The following is a 15,861-nucleotide window of genomic DNA, read 5'->3' as shown; positions in this document are numbered from 1 at the left end:
GTTTGGATATTTTCATCTAGAAGCTGTGAATCAAAGGGAAAAAGTGAAGAGCTATTATAAAATAAACCTTGTGTTTGGCCCACACAGGTTTTCCACTAATAGCTAGTGGAAAAATATTTTTTTTCTCGTGTGTTGACTGTAGGTGTTTTCTATATTCAACCTGTGAGGGGGAAAGTTTGTGTGAAATGAAAGCATTGGCTGGTTTGAGTCTGTCAGACTTAAAAGAAGGCTGACCCGCATCAATGCAGGCAACCAAGTTGTGGAGTGTTGAGTCGTAATACTGATCAGTGAATAAAAACCATGCCCGTGCCAGAAAAGGGTCCATTTCAGGCCTAATTTTAAGGGTTGGGAGGTGGCAGACACAAGGTGAAGTTAACCTTCGCATTTTGGCATCCCCAACGACCAGCTGAGCAAACTTCTCACCAGTCACAGCTGCTTCTTCTGACACCACCGTAACCAGGAAATAGCTCAGTAACCAGACGAGTGCTTCCTGTATGCTTCTCCTCTGTTCTTAAGAAATTTAAAAAGTGTACCCAGTGGCCGTGTTCGTTGACATAGACTCTGCATTGTTCTCCTGCTAAAATCATAATCTGAAAAAAAAGTTGTACTTTACTTGTGTAAGATCATGTAAAGAGTCAGGAAAAACCCTGAATGGGCTCATTCAGGTGGAAAGTAGATGCATATGGTATTTGTCTTTCTCTCACTGGCTTAAGTACCATATGATTCACTCATTTGTGGAATCTAATGAACAGACCGAACTAACAAGCAAAATAGAGACAGACTTATAGATAGAGAGCAGGTGGACAGCTAAGAGGTTTATGAAGGGAGGGATCGTGCAAAAAGGAAAAAGGACTCATGGGCGTGGACAACAGCGTGGTGATTGCTGGGGGGAGGGAGTGTAAGGGGGACAAATGGTAATGGAAAAATACAATACAATTTTTAAAAATAAATAAAAATATGTAGAGGACAAAAAGTAGATACAAAGTCAAGTGCTTGAGCTGGTACAGAGGGAAAAACACAGTGGTAATAACCCATAAACATTGTGATTATAGCAGACTCGTTTTTCTACAGTGGAATCACTTTATAACCATACATTTCCAAACTCTATTCAGCGATCTTTTCTTTGAGATCTTTGCTGGGACAGAATCTCAGCAGTCTGATCTAAGTGCGCTAAACTAAGCGTCAGAAGATTCAGGTTCTAACCCAAGTCCTGAAGTTATTTCCGAGGGACCTCGGACAAATGGTCTATGAAGAACAGGAATAACAGCCTAGCTTGTTTATAGATCAGTTAAGAGGGTCCAGTTAAATAATATGGATTCAAGCCATCTATCTACCCATCAACCGCAATGTGTCTACCTTTTCCCAGAAAAGGTAGAGGTGGCTCACCAAAAAACAATGCATCCAATAGGAAACAAAATTTGTAACATATGAGCAAGGAGAGCAGAATTAAAGGGGTGATGATGGAAGGAAAGATCGGTAAGAAAGTGGGGTCGCACATAAAAAAACATGCTGCAAGTTCCTTCCTTGTACATTAGTTAGAAATAGAACAAATAATTAGCGGTTTCTAGCTGCCTGAAAGTGCTGTGAAATCTGAAGTGGACTATACTGTCATTAAACTAATGTGAATGGCTTTTGGGGGTTTCTCATCCTGGGATTTGGTTGGTTGATTGGTGTGCATATTCCTGAAACCCGGTTCAGCCGTTCACCAAGGCGTGTGTTTGTTTTCCTCATCTGGTTGGTGGCGCTCTCCAGGAACAGTACGAGCTGGTCTACAAAGCTGTATTAGAGCTGTTTAAGAGACAGATGGATGTCATCAGAGATAGACGCTCTGGAACAGAGGTAAACTTTGAACTTGATGTTTTGTCAATTTGAAAAAAAAATGTTTGATTTGGTGAGGGAATCTTAAATCAGTTGAAGGACTTAGCTTGTTATTTCTCATCGTCACTAAACGGGAGTGTCCCGTGGGCATGGGTTGCATTGCAGGTCTCCTGCGGGGAAGGGCAAACAATGGAGGTACTTCAACTTAGAAAATGCACCTTTGGGTTAATGCCTTGCGTACAATGTTTAGCTAAATTTAGAAACAAGAGGTGTGAAAGAGCAAGCATATATTCCGTTCCCGTGTATTAGACAGCTGTGTGGTTAAGTTAGACTGAGAGTGCCAGTTACAAAGGAAACCGTAATTGAGCACTGATGTAATTTTTCAGTGACTCCAGCCTTGTTTTGATTGTGTATGTCTCATCAGATTTTGAGGACATTTTAGAATGGCCAAAGGGTTTTTAGCTTAAAGGCCTCAGGTATGAAAGCAGTTATGATTTCACCAAATTCCAGTGTAAAAATATTGAGTATTCTAGGGTATGCTGTTTTGATCTTATTACAAAAATTGGTAAATCAAATACTGTGTAATCACAAAACTACTGATTTACCGGTGCCTTCCAAGGTACATGTAACATATACGTATTACTTTAATTTTTAATATCACATTTTGGATAGATAATCTGAAAATATTCTTTGAGGGCCTACTGTTTTCACAGCATTAAGAGTACAAATATAGGCCCTGGCTGGCATAGCTCAGTGGATTGAGCGCGAGCTGTGAACCAAAGTGTCGCAGGTTCGATTCCCAGTCAGGGTACATGCCTGGGTTGCAGGCCATGACCCCCAGCAGCTGCACATTGATGTTTCTCTCTCTCTCGCCCTCCCTCCCTTCCCTCTCTAAAAATAAATAAATAAAATCTTTTTAAAAAACAGTACAAATATAGCCCTGGCTGGGTAGCTCAGTTGGTTAGATCATCATCCCGATACACCAAGGCTGTGGGTTCGATCCCTGGCCAGAGCACGTACAAGAAGCAACCAATGAGTGCATGAATAAGTGGAACAACACATCAATGTTTCTCCCTCTTTCTCTCTCTCCCTTCCTCTCTCTCTCTAAAAATCAATAAATAAGAGTTAAAAAATTAAGAATATAAAGTGTATCAGAGATGACCCTGGTCATAACTCCGTCAGTTGACGATGATGCATGGCAAGGGAAAGAAAGCCAGAGAGCCTGTTGAGGTGAGGGAGTGACCTAAGCAATCCTATAGCTGATGTCGACCCCGAGAGAGACAACATGGTGGAAGATGGTGGAAATACAAGTATAATCGCCAGAAAATGTTACTTGCATCCTATTTGTGACTAGTACTCCCTGAACAAGGCTAAATAATGGAGGTGATATGGACGCTCTAATTTTAGTGGGAAAGATTCTCATGTTTCACTACTAAGTGTGATGCTGACTTGATTAGAGATATTTGTATTTTAATTGTTTAAAGAAAGTATTTGTTGATTTCTACTTTATTAAGAAATTTTTTTCAGAGAGAATGTTAAATTCAGTCGATTGCATATTTCTGCATTCGTGGGGTGATCACATGGATTTTTCTCCTTTAACCTGCAAATAGGGTCATATCATTGGATCTGTTCATATCAAATCATATTTGTACTCTTAGAAAAAACCCTTCTTGAGCAAAAAAAATCCTTTTAATGTGTTGCTAGGGTATTGCAGGCAATGTTTTGTTCGGGTGTCAGGAAACCCATCAAGTTTAGCCCGGCAGCAGTGCTGTGCTCTAGCCGGCTGGGTTCCTTGGGGTGGGCCCTTGGTCAGTAGACTGGAACACGGGGGCATTGCTCATGCTCCCACTGAGGAAGCTGGTTAAAGACAGAAAAGAGAACTTCTGTTTCTGGGAATATCGCGTAGACATACTTTTTCCTATTCCTCCCACTAAGTGCACCCCCCCCCCACCCCCTGGGATATTACATATAAAATAAATTTAAGAAGACAGTCCAGCTGGGGACTTGGACCTAAGAAAAGACATAATGGCGAGTTCCTTGGGTTTCCCTTTGCCTTGTCTATTCCAGGCTCAGCAGTGCAGACGAAAGAAGACCCAACAACAGCCTGCTCTCTCTAGCCTAAGGACCAGGAAAGGGGAGACATAAGACTTTTGGATAATAATCACTCTACTTTAGTCAACACCAAATAAAAAAATGGCCCTTAACCCCATGCCAGCAAAGGCTGAGTGGGGAGCCTAGATTCCCACCAGCACAGGACCGGGGTAAAGTCAGGGGTGGTGTCGGAAAGGTCAAGCAGAGAGCTAGGACTTCCATCCCCACTGGCCCGCAAGATAGTTTCCCTGAAGCGCCAGTGAAGACCACGTGGGGAGTCCGAGCTTCCACCCAGCAGTAACATGGTGCCACAGTCCCTCCCCACTGAAGTTAGGGTCAGAAGAGGCCTGACGGATGGTCGGGACTTTCACCATCATCCAACAGGAAGGAGGCCCCCCGCCCCCACCGCAGTGTCAGGGACGACACGGGAGCCTCTCCCATGGTGTGCCCCTTGAGTATCAACAGAGGTCAAGTGAGGAGACTGGTGCCGGAGGCAGAATCCACCCGGTAGTGACAAGGCAGCAGCACCCCCTTCTCCTGTCAGAGCAGAGTCAAAAACAAACAAACAAACAAATAAATGAACAGCTAAAAGAGCAGGTTGAACTAAGATCCAGAGCATCATATCTCAAACCGAGTGAGTGAAAGACAACACTGAGATGACGGAGATGTTAGATCATCTGACAAAGATACGAAAGTAGCCATGATAAAAATACTTCAATGAGCACATGCAAACATGCTTAAGACAAAAAAAAAATAGAAAGGCCCAGCAAAGAAATATAAAGACTCAACAAAGAAACAGAAGATATAAAGAACTGAAAGATACAGTAATTGAAACAAAATAGCTTAGTAAATAGGCTCAACAGCACAATCAGGGTACAGAAGGAAGAATTAATGAAGTGGAAGATAGAAAAATAGAAACTGCCCAATCTGAACAACAGAAATAAAATAAACTGAAAAAGAATAAACAGAACCTTAGAGAACTAAGGGACTGCAGCAACACAAACAAACAAAAAAAAGCAAAAAGATGAACAAACAAAAAAAAACCCCCATAGCATTTATGTCATTGAAGTCCAAGGAGCAGAGGAGAAAAGACTAAAGGCTAAAAAAGTACCAAAAGACTCATCATAACTAAACCTCCGAACCTAAAGACAAAGATCACAGGAAGCAGCTGGAGAAAAATGACCTTCACTGCAGGAGGAAAACAGAGTGGCAATGGATTTGCCATCAGGAGCCAGGGAGGCCAGAAAGAATGGTGCGATGTTTTTCAGGCGCTGAGAGAGAAGAACTGCCAAGAGAACTGGGTGTGGGAATTCCACACCCAGTGAAAATATCCCTCAGGAATGAAGGGGGAAGCAAGACGTTCTCAGATGAAGAAAAACTAAGAGAATTTGTCACCAGTAGACTTACCCTAGAAAAACTAGCAAAGGAAGTTTCCTAAACAGGAAGGAAATGATGGAAGAAGAAAAAACATGGTAAGAAAAACATGGATAAACATAATAGGTTTTCCTTCTCTTAAGTTTTCTAAATTGTTTGATGATGGAAGCAAAAGTTATACCATTGTCTGATGTGGTTTTAAATGGATTAGAGCAAATATTTAAGGCAATTACACAAGCAGGGAAGAGTTAGGCATGTCAAGGGTTCTGTACCTGAGCTAGCAAAATGATAACTCCTGGAGACTGTGATAAGTTATGTGTGTATGTGAAGGGGACCTGAAAAATCGGGGATTTATTCATAAAAAAACTGTGTATTTATTCTTACATGTTTAAACTTCAGGCACCTTCAAAGTACTATCCATTTGATGCAATGCACCTATTGAGACATTTTTCCCACTGCTCAAAACAGTTTTTGAACTTGTCAATTTTGATACCTTTTAGGGCTTCTGCCATGTTTTGTTTCACTTCTACATCCACAAAACGTTTCCCTTTGAGGAATTTTTTCATCCAGGGAAACAAAAAAAACTCACTCGGGGTGAGATTGGGTGAATAGAGAGGGTGGAATATGAGGGTCATACCATTTTTTGGTCAAAAACTGCTGAACTCAGCACAGTGTGGGCAGGTATGCTTCTAAATCACCCATGATGAAATGAGCAAATGCATTGAAAGAGTCTTTAACAAAAAATTCACTGAAGCCCAACCCAGCTTCTTAAAAAAATGCCAGCTGGTGCACTGACACAGATGGGTTCCCAGAACACTCACCTTGCGGGGGAAGCCTGCGCTACAAGGGGTCTGCCCTCCACAAGATAATTTCAGGGTTTTTTGGGTCCCCCCTCATAATGTAACACCAAGAACTAGAGCTACAAAAGCTATACAAAGACACACTTGAAAAAAACTATACATAAATCAAAACAAAATTCTAAAAAAGTACAGGAAAAAGAAAAGAGGAATGTCAAATGGAGAGAACAAAGAGAAAACAAAAAATAAAATGGCAGACTCGAGCCCTAAAATCAATAATTACACTAAATATAAATGGTATAAATACACCAATAGACAGAAAATTGGCAAAGTGTATTGAAAACATGACTCAACTATATACTGTCTGTAGCAAACACACTTCAGATATATAGGTTGGTTGGAAAAAGGATATATCATATAAACATGAATAAAAGGAAAGCAGAAGTAGCTGTACAGGGTGAGGCAAAGGTTTACAGTTGCATGTGAAATACAGAGTGTATTCTTGTGTTATTTGTATTAATTATATTAATTTCCCCATAAACAACTATAAACCTACTTTTTTCCCCACCCTGTATTAACATCAGATAAAGTGGAGCAAAGAAAATGGTCACAGACAGGGAGGGACATTATATAATAATATAAGGGTTAATCCACCAGTAAGTCACAGCAATCCTAAGTGTGCATGGACCAAACAGAGCTGCGAAAACTGATGGAAATGAAAGGAGAAATAGACAAATCCACAATTATGGTTGGAGACCTCAACATCCCTTTCTCAACAATTGGTAGAAAAACTTGGCAGAAAGTCTGCGAGAATATGGCATTGAGCAAGATCATCAACCAACAGGATCACAATGATATTTATAGAACGCTCCTCCCAGTAACACATGAATACACATGCTTTTCTGGTGCTGATGGAAGGTACAGCAGGATGAATCGTATCGTGGGCCATTAAACAATCTGAGCAACTTACAAGAATTGAAATCACAGGAAGTGTATTTTCTGATGACAGTGAAAACAAACCAGAAGCCAATGACTAAAAGATAACAGGAAAAGATCCAAATACTTGGAAACTAACCACACTCCTCTAAATAATCCATTGAGTCAAAGAGGAAGTATCAAGGGACATGTTTAAAAATGCATTGAACTGAATGAAAATGAAAATGTACCTCAGATTTGTGGGGCAGAACTACAGCAGTGCTGCCAGGGATTATTAGAGTGATTTACAGCACTCCGAGTGCTTACATCAGAAAACAGGGAAAGCCTCAAATCCATAACGGGAACTCCCACTTAGAGAATCCAGAAAAAAAAAAAAAGAGGAAAAAATGCCAGAGAAAATGGAAGCAAATAATAAAGAACATAAATCAATGTGAAATTATAAACAGAAAATCAATACAGGAAAATCAGTGAGCCAGAGAGCTGGGTGTTTGAAAAGAGCAATAAAATTTACAAACTTCTAGGAAGACTAATCAAGAGAAAAGGGCAAAGACAACAATGACCAGTATCGGGGATGAAACAGACATCTCTGCCGTCTCTGCGGATATGAAAAGGGTCATAAAGGAGCATGGCATGAACAGCTCAACACATTTAACTTCACCACTTAGACAAAATGAGTTACTTCCTCCAAAAATACAAACTACCACAACTCACTCAATATGAAATAGATCATTTGAAATAGCCCCATAATGATTAAGGAAACTAAATTCGTCATTTTAAAACTCCCACAGAAGGAATCTCCAGGTCCACGTAGTTTCACTTGAGAATGCTACCAAATGTTTAATGAAAAATTAACAGCAGTTTTATGCAAACTGTACCAGAAAACAGAACAGGGGGAGACACTTCCTCATTCATATTTACCACTTTGGCCATTTTTAAGTGTACGGTGTAGTGGCATTAAGTGCCTTTACACTGTGTACGGCCATCACCGTTGAGTTCTAGAAAATATTCATAACCTAAAACAGAATCTACCCATGCCCCCTCCCCCAACCCCTAGTAACTTCTTTTTGTCTCATGCATTTGTCTATTTTAAGTACATTATAGAAGGGGAGTCATATGCTTATTCTTTTGCATCTGGCTTATTTCATGCAGTGTGATTTTTCGAGGCTTGTTCATTTTGCAACATGCATCAGAATTTTTTTTTATGGCTGTACATTATTCCACTGTGTGTACATACCACTTTTTGCTTCAGTGGACACCTTTGGGCTATTATGAGTAATGCTGCTATCACCCTTGGTGTAAAGATACTTGTTCAAGTCCCTACTTTAAATTGTTTGGGGTGTATTCCTCAGAATGAACTTGTTGGATTATATGGTAATTTTGTTTAATTTTGTAAAGGTGCTGTCTTACTGTTTTTCATTGTGGCTGTAAAATTTTACATTCTCACTAGAAATCCACAAGTGTTCCAATTTCTCCACATCCTTGCCAGTGCTTAATATTTGCTGGGGTTTTTTTGTTTTGTCTTTGTCTTTTAGATGATAGCCATCTTAATGGGTGTGAAATGGCATCTCGTGGTTTTGATTTGCATGTCCCTAATGATTAGTGATGTTAAGCATCTTTTTGTGTGATCATTGGCCATTTGTATATTTTCTTTGGACAAATGTCTATCCAAGTCCTTTTGCCCATTTATTTTTCAATTTTTTTTTATTGTGGTAAAGTATGCATACAATTCAGCACCTTAACCAATTTTATATGTATAGCTCAGTGATATAACGTGTGTTATATATCCTATTCCTGTGCAGCCGTCACCACCGTCTGTCTCCAGAGCTTTTTTCATCTTGCGAAGCTGAACCTCTCTGCCCACTAAACAACGAGTGTCCATTCCAGCCCCTCCCCCCAGCCCTGGGCAGCCACTGTTCTACTTCTGTTTCTGTGAATCTGACCTCATATCACTGGAATCATGATATTTGTCCTTTTGTGTTTGGCTTACTTCAGTTAGCATAGTGTTCTCAAGGTTCTGTGTTGTAATATTTGTCAGAATTCCCTTCCTCTTCAGGACTGAGTAATATTCCACTGCATGTGGAATATGGCACATTGTGTCTATCCATTTATCCATTGATGGGCGCTTGCTTTGCTTTCAGCTTTTGGCTATTGGGAATAATGCTGTTAAGAACAGGAGTGTGTAAATACCTCTTCATGTCCTTGCTTTCAGTTCTTTTGGGTATATGCCCAGAAGTAGAATTGCTGGATCACATGGTAATTACATTTAATTTTTTTGAGGTAATGCCATACTGTTTTTCACAGTGGCTGAACCATTTTACATTCCCACCAGCAATGCACACAAAGGTTTCAATGTCTCCGCATCCTCACCAACACTTGTTATTTTCTGTTTTTATTTTTATTTCTGTATTTTTTTTATAGTGGCCATCCTAATGGGTATGAAGTGGTAACTCATGTGGTTCTTGTTTGCATTTTCCTGATTAGTGATGTTTAGCATCTTTTCATGAGCTCACAGACCATTTGTGTTTCATTTTTGGAAAAGTGTTTATTCAAATCCTTTGCCCATTTTTGAATTGTTTCTTTTTGTTTGCTTGTTGTTGTTGAGTTTTAAGAGTTTTCTTTATACTCTGAATTTTAATCCTTTATCAGAGATGTGATTTGCAAACATTGTCTTCCATTCTACAGACTAGCCTTTTATTCTGTTGATTGTGTCCTTTAATTCATGGAAGTTTTTAATTTCTGTAAAATCCAATTTGTCTATTTTTCCTTTTATTGCTAATGCCTTTGGTGTTACATCCAGGGAATTATTGCCAAATCCAATGTCATGAAGCTTTCTATGTTTTCTTTCTCTTAAGAAAAGAGTTTTATAGTTTTAACTCTTATGTTTAGTATTTGATTCACTTTGAGTTCATGTTTGTATATGGTGTAAGGTCAGGATCCAATTTCATTCTTTTGCATGTGAATATCCAGCTTTCGCAGCACCATTTGTTGAAAATACTATCTTTTCTCCATTGAATGGCCTTGGCACCCTCATCAAAAGTCAAATGCCCACATATAGAAGTTCCTTGCCAGGCTATTTATTCCGTTGGTCCTATGCCTGTACCACCCTGTCTTATTGCTGTAGCTTTGTAGTACACTGGGAAATAAGGCCATGTGGGTCCTCCACCTCTACTCTTCTTTTTCCGGATTGTTCTGGCTCTGTCGGCAGTGTTTTATCATTTTAAACATACAAGTCTTTCTTGGTTAAATTTATTCCTAAGTACTTTTTTGTTGCTAATATTAATAAAATTGTTTTTTAAATTTTCTTTTCTGATTGTTTTTGCTAACGTACAGAAATACAACTGGTTTTCATGTGTTGATTTGTATTTTTCAAGTTTGCTGTATTTGTTTGTCAGCTCTAGCCTTTTTTTTGTATTTGGTATCTTTAGACATATAAGATCATGCCATTTGCAGATAATAACGTTACTTCCTCTTTTCCAATTTGGATGCTTTTTATTTTTTAATTTTTTTTCTTGCCTAATTGCTCTGGCTAGAACTTCTAGTACTATTTTGACTAGAAGTGGCAAAAGCCAGCATCCTTGCCTTATTCTGGATCTTAGGGGAAAAGCTTTCAGTCTTTCAACATTGTGTATGATGTTAGCTGTGGGGTTTTCCTATGTGGCTTTTATCATATTGAGGAAGTTCCCTTATGTTCCTAGTTTGCTGAGTGTTTTTTTTTTTTACTACTTCTCATCCAAGAGTATGTTTATTGATTCTTAGAAAGAGAGTAAGGGAGGCAGGGAGGGAGGGAGGGAGGGACAGAGAGAGAGAGAGGGAAACATTGATGTGAGAGAGAAACATTAGTCGGCTGCTTCCCGTACTTGCGCCCTGACCAGGGATCCCGCAACCTTTTGGTGTACAGGATAGCCAGGACTTTATGAGTGTTTTTATTATGAATTTTGTTAAATGCTTTTTTTCTGCATCAGTTGATATGATTATGTAGGTTTCTTCCCCCTTCATTCTATGAAGGTGGTATATTACAATGATTTTTTTTTGTTGACCCATTGTTGCATTCTGGGAATAAACCCCACTTTGTCATGGTGTATAATTCTCTTAATATGCTACTGAATTTAGTTTCCTTGTATTTGGTTAAGGACTTTGGCATCAATATTCATAAAGGATATTAGTCTGTAGTTTCCTTTTTGTGTAGTGTCTTTGTCTGGCTTTGGTATCAAGGTAATGCTGGCCTCAGAGATGGACTTAGGAAGTGATTCTGCCTGTTCCATTTTTTGGAAGAGTTTGTGGAGGATGGGTATTAACTCTTCCTTAAATATTTGGTAGAGTTCACCAATGAAGCTGCCTGGTCCTGGGATTTTCTTTGTTAGGCCATCTTTTGATTACTAATTCATTCTATTTGTACTAGTTGTAGGTCTGTTCTGATTTTCTGTTTCCTTCTGAGTCAGCTTTGGTTGATCACATGTTTCTAGGAATTTGTCCATTTCCTCTAGTTTATACGATTTGTTAGCATATAATTGTTCATATTATTATCTTATACTTTTTATTTCTGTAAAATTGGTAGTAATGTCCCACTTCTTTCCTATAATTTGATATTTTAAAACTTTGAGTCTTCTTTTTTCCTTAGTAAACCTAGCTAAAGGTCTGTCAATTTTATTGACCTTTTTAATGGATCCACTTTTGATTTAGTTAATTTTCCCCACTGTTTTCTTAGTCTCCATTTTATTTACCTCTGCTCTAGTCTTTAATGTTTCCCCCTTTCTGCTAGCTTTGGGTTTTGTTTTCTTTTTCTCTAGTTCCTTAACTTATAAGTTATCCATTTGAAAATTTTCTTCTTTTTCAAGGTAGGCATTTTCAGATATAAATTTCTTTCTGAGCACTGCTTTCACTGTATCCCATCCATTTTGTTATGTTGTGTTTTCATTCATTTCTAAATATTTTCTAATTTTCACTGTGATTTCTTCTTGGACCCATTAGTTGTTTTAAGAGTGTTTGTTTTACATATATTTGTGAATTTTTATGTTTTCTTTCTGTTATTGATTCCTAGTTTCTAAACATTGATTATGATTTAAAGAGATACTTTATATAACTTCAGTCTGTTAAAATTTATTAAGACTTGTTTTATGGCTTAACACAGGGTCCATCCTGAAGAATGTTCCCTATATGTTTGAGAAGAAGGTGTATATTGTTGGGTGGAGTGTTCTCTATGTGTGTTTTAGGACTAATTGGTTTATGGTGTTGCTCATATCTGCCCTCTAGTTCCTTAATGATCTTCTGCCTGTCTCAGTGTTCTATCCATTATCGAAAGTGGGGTAGTAAAGTCTCTGAATCAGTGTATTAGGCCTACGGTAACAAGCACCACAGACCGTGGAGGGCCCGCACAACAACTTTATTTTCTCAGTTCTGGAGGCAGGAGGTCCAAAATAAAGGTGTAAGCAAGACCACGCTCTCTCTCCTAGCTCTGGGGGAAAAAATCCTCCTTGCTTCTCCTAGCTTCTGGAGTTCGCCAGCAACCTTGGCGTTCATGAGCTTGCAGATGCGTTACTCCAGTTTCTGTCTCCGTCATTGCACATTACACGACCCCCCCCCCCCCCCCGCCGTGTGTCTCTGAGTGTCTGTTTCCTCTTCTTCTAAGGACACACGTCCTTGTGTTAGGGCCCACCCATCCAGTACGGCCTCATCCTAACTAAGTACATCTATCTGCAAAGACCCTACTTTTAAATAAGGTCGGTTAGAGACATCAGGGGTTAGAGTTTCACATATCTTTCTGAGAGTCACAACTAAACCCATAACAGGTGTTATCTTGCGATTGCTGATGACTTTTTAAAATATTTAAACATCTCTGAAATCAAGATGTATTTTACAATCAATGGTACCTTCGATTCCATGTGCCTCTGTTACAAATGTCATAATGGGATCATTACTATGAAGGAAATACAGGCCGAGAGTGGCTGCGCAAGTGAGTTGGAGTGTGGTTTTAGGGCGAGGGGTCAGGGAAGGTTTCCTTATGTAGCTGACATTTAAGTAACAGATAATTACTTAGAAGGAGCCAGCCATGTGAAATCTGGAGCAAGAGTATTTCAACCAGAGGGTAAAAGCCTTGAATTGGAAAGAAGTTTGGTATGCCTAAAGAATGGCAAAACAAACAAACAAAAATCAAAACAACAACAACAACAGCAAAACCCCAAACCAGTGTAGCTGGAGCATAGTAAGGAAGAAAGAGGTAGGACAAGATGAGGTACGCATGGGACCTACTAAACACCTACTAACAGGAAGGCTCGAGATGATGAAATCTCTGCAGGTAGAGTGTCCTTAAGAATACAGCCACCCCCAAGAACATGGTAAAACTCCCACATGGGAAAAGATGATGCTATAAGTAAACCCTTTCTAATTTCTGTAACACCACTGATCCTTTGTTCTGACCCTTTCGATCTCCATATGCCAACACGCTCTTGTTGGGTTCAGTATTTCGGAAACTCATCTAACAATTTTATGAATTATTTTGAATCTTTATCCTTTCTGGAAAATGACTTCTCAGCCTTATGGACATAAACTATGTCACTGTCATCGCTTCACTAAAAAACAATCTCTTATTTCTCTTGAAGATTCAAGCAACGTATTCGGTTCCTGAGCAAAATCCCAGTCTAGAAGCAGGTGTTTATTCTCTCAACTTACCAACAAGGTGAGTGTAATTTTACATGTCTAAGTGTGTCTCGGGGGCGTATCTCACGCTTACAACTCGTTGCGGTGCTGGGAAAGGTTAGGAAGAGGCCCGCTGGGGGTATGATACCGTTGTTACTTTCCTGTTTTTTTCAGCGGCACCCTAGAAGCAGAAGTGACAAACCAACATGTAAGGGGGGGAAATGCAGAAGCTTCTTCCTTTGCCCTTCGGACTTCTGAAATAAGAGAAAAGAAAGAGTTAGCTTCGCAGCCTGCTACACAGAACAGTTCTTTTGAGTTTCTGGAGCTCAACTGTGGTTGTAACAAAAATGCTGACCCCGCCATGAAGTGGGAGACGAAGGCGGTCGCCGTAGCTGGGGAGCCTCTTCAGAAGCACCAGAGTCTGGACTTGAGCTCCGTTTTGTTCGGAGCGTGTCCTAGTTCCAAGCCTGTACACGCAGCAGAAAGATACTTCAATTCAAAGGGGCCCATAACCCGGACCAAATCAACACCCTTCGAATTGATACAACAGAGAGACGCCAAGGAACTGGGCATCAAGGAAAATTTTTCTTATCTGGAACCTCAACGGAACAACTCTCGCCTTGAGGAGGCTCGCAGAACGATGCCCGTTGCTTCAGGAGAGTTGAATTATTCGCTGTGGTGCGACTCCGAGCGCCCAGAGCCTCACGCCCCTGGCGCAAACCAGCACGACTCGAGTGCTCTCACTGCGCGTTCTCACCTGTCTTTAGAGGACGACCCTTATTTCCTGTCACTGTCTCCAAGTAGTACTGGTTCCAGGATGTCTCTTGATTTTCCTGAGAAACACGATAGGACTGTGTCACCTTGCTCTCTGTTGCCAACCTCCCCTGCCACGCTATTTCGTTATTACGAGTGCCACGATTCTGCGGCACTGAATCCTCCAAACAGTTTCCCCCCCACACTGAACCAAGAGACAGCAGCAGTCGGTAAGTTATTTTTACAAGTTTGTACAGCCTTTTAGATGTTACTCTGATTCTCCCGAAGGTTTGGTTTCTTTTCATCCTCCCCCTTGCCCTTCTCTGTGTGCTTCCTCCTCCTCTAATGATGTGATACGTTGAAAATAGCAGAAGCAAACATGTAACATTCCAGGATCTGTATGATCTATGGTCCAGCATCTACGCCAGCAGGGGAGCTTGTAACAAAGACATTTCTCATTCCTGGGAATGCAGGGCAGAGGTCCACAACTGACCCTTAACCTCTAGAAGCAACTTCCAAAAGAACCCGAGAAAAGACTTGACTGACGGCACCCCACGGTCACTGAGAATTTTTGCTGCACCGCCACGCAGCTGCACAGGGCTGAGCAGCTGGCTGAGGATGGTGTGCCCTTGCCGAGGCGCTGGAGGAAGGGCATCGAACTTCCTCCTGCCTCTTCATGTACCTTAGTAGACGAGACTATGTCTTCTGTGTTCTCTGTGGGATTTTAGTCACATACACCACTTTACTGTCGTACCTAATACTTGTAGACTTTTGCCCATTACGCACATTGTTTTACTGAGTTGTTCGATATTAGAAGTAAATATCTTGTTAGAGAAAATTACACAAGTTTGATGTGGAAGAAGAGAAGGAGGGCAAAGAGTAAGTTTCACTCTCTTAGGTAGATCATCAGAAATTTATAAAAAACATTCCGCCTGAATAAGAAGTAGAAAGAGCTTTGACTTTGTAACGTTATTGTACAGTCCCTTACACAGGGGTGTCAAACTCATTTTCACCAGGGGGGCCACATCAGCCTCGGGGTTGCCTTACACGTTTGTACAGTCTTAAAATTATTTCAGCCCTTAGAAGGCAAGCGCCAGGCTGATGTGGCCCCCGGTGAAAATGAGTTCGACACCCCTGCCTTAACAGATGTGTAGATGTGTGTCTTTGTTACAAAAATATTTTATCTGGATCTAGTTCCTTCTTTGATTAGGTTATTTTATCTGCTTTGATTTTGTTTTGTAATTTAAAGGAATTTTCTTTTTCTTTTTTTCATTTTTTTTGTATGCTTTTACAGTTGTCTCATTTTTTTCTCCCTTTAATTCCCCTCCACCCCCAGCACCCCTCCCGCCAGCCTTCTCCTCCCTTAGTTCAAGTCCATGGGTCGTACATATAAGATCTTTGGCTTCTCCATTTCCTATACTATTTTTAACCTGCCCCTGTCTATTTTGTACCTCCCATT

General features: G+C 40.2%; 1 protein-coding gene across 1 annotated transcript in view; it reads left to right on the top strand.

Annotated features, from left to right (window-relative positions):
- Positions 1–15,861, top strand: part of PTPN22 (protein tyrosine phosphatase non-receptor type 22) — a 49,964-nt gene that overhangs the window by 16,268 nt on the left and 17,835 nt on the right. The window contains exons 11-13 of the mRNA XM_036015414.1: positions 1,753–1,839; positions 13,613–13,689; positions 13,824–14,632. Of these exons, the coding sequence (XP_035871307.1) occupies positions 1,753–1,839; positions 13,613–13,689; positions 13,824–14,632 (973 nt within the window). The remainder of the gene's footprint in view (positions 1–1,752; positions 1,840–13,612; positions 13,690–13,823; positions 14,633–15,861) is intronic.

This window comes from Phyllostomus discolor, chromosome 14, assembly GCF_004126475.2.
Source record: "Phyllostomus discolor isolate MPI-MPIP mPhyDis1 chromosome 14, mPhyDis1.pri.v3, whole genome shotgun sequence".
In the NCBI taxonomy this organism is placed as follows: domain Eukaryota; kingdom Metazoa; phylum Chordata; class Mammalia; order Chiroptera; family Phyllostomidae; genus Phyllostomus; species Phyllostomus discolor.
The sequence above is the reverse complement of the archived record's forward strand: the minus strand, read 5'-3'. Positions and strand labels throughout refer to the sequence as shown.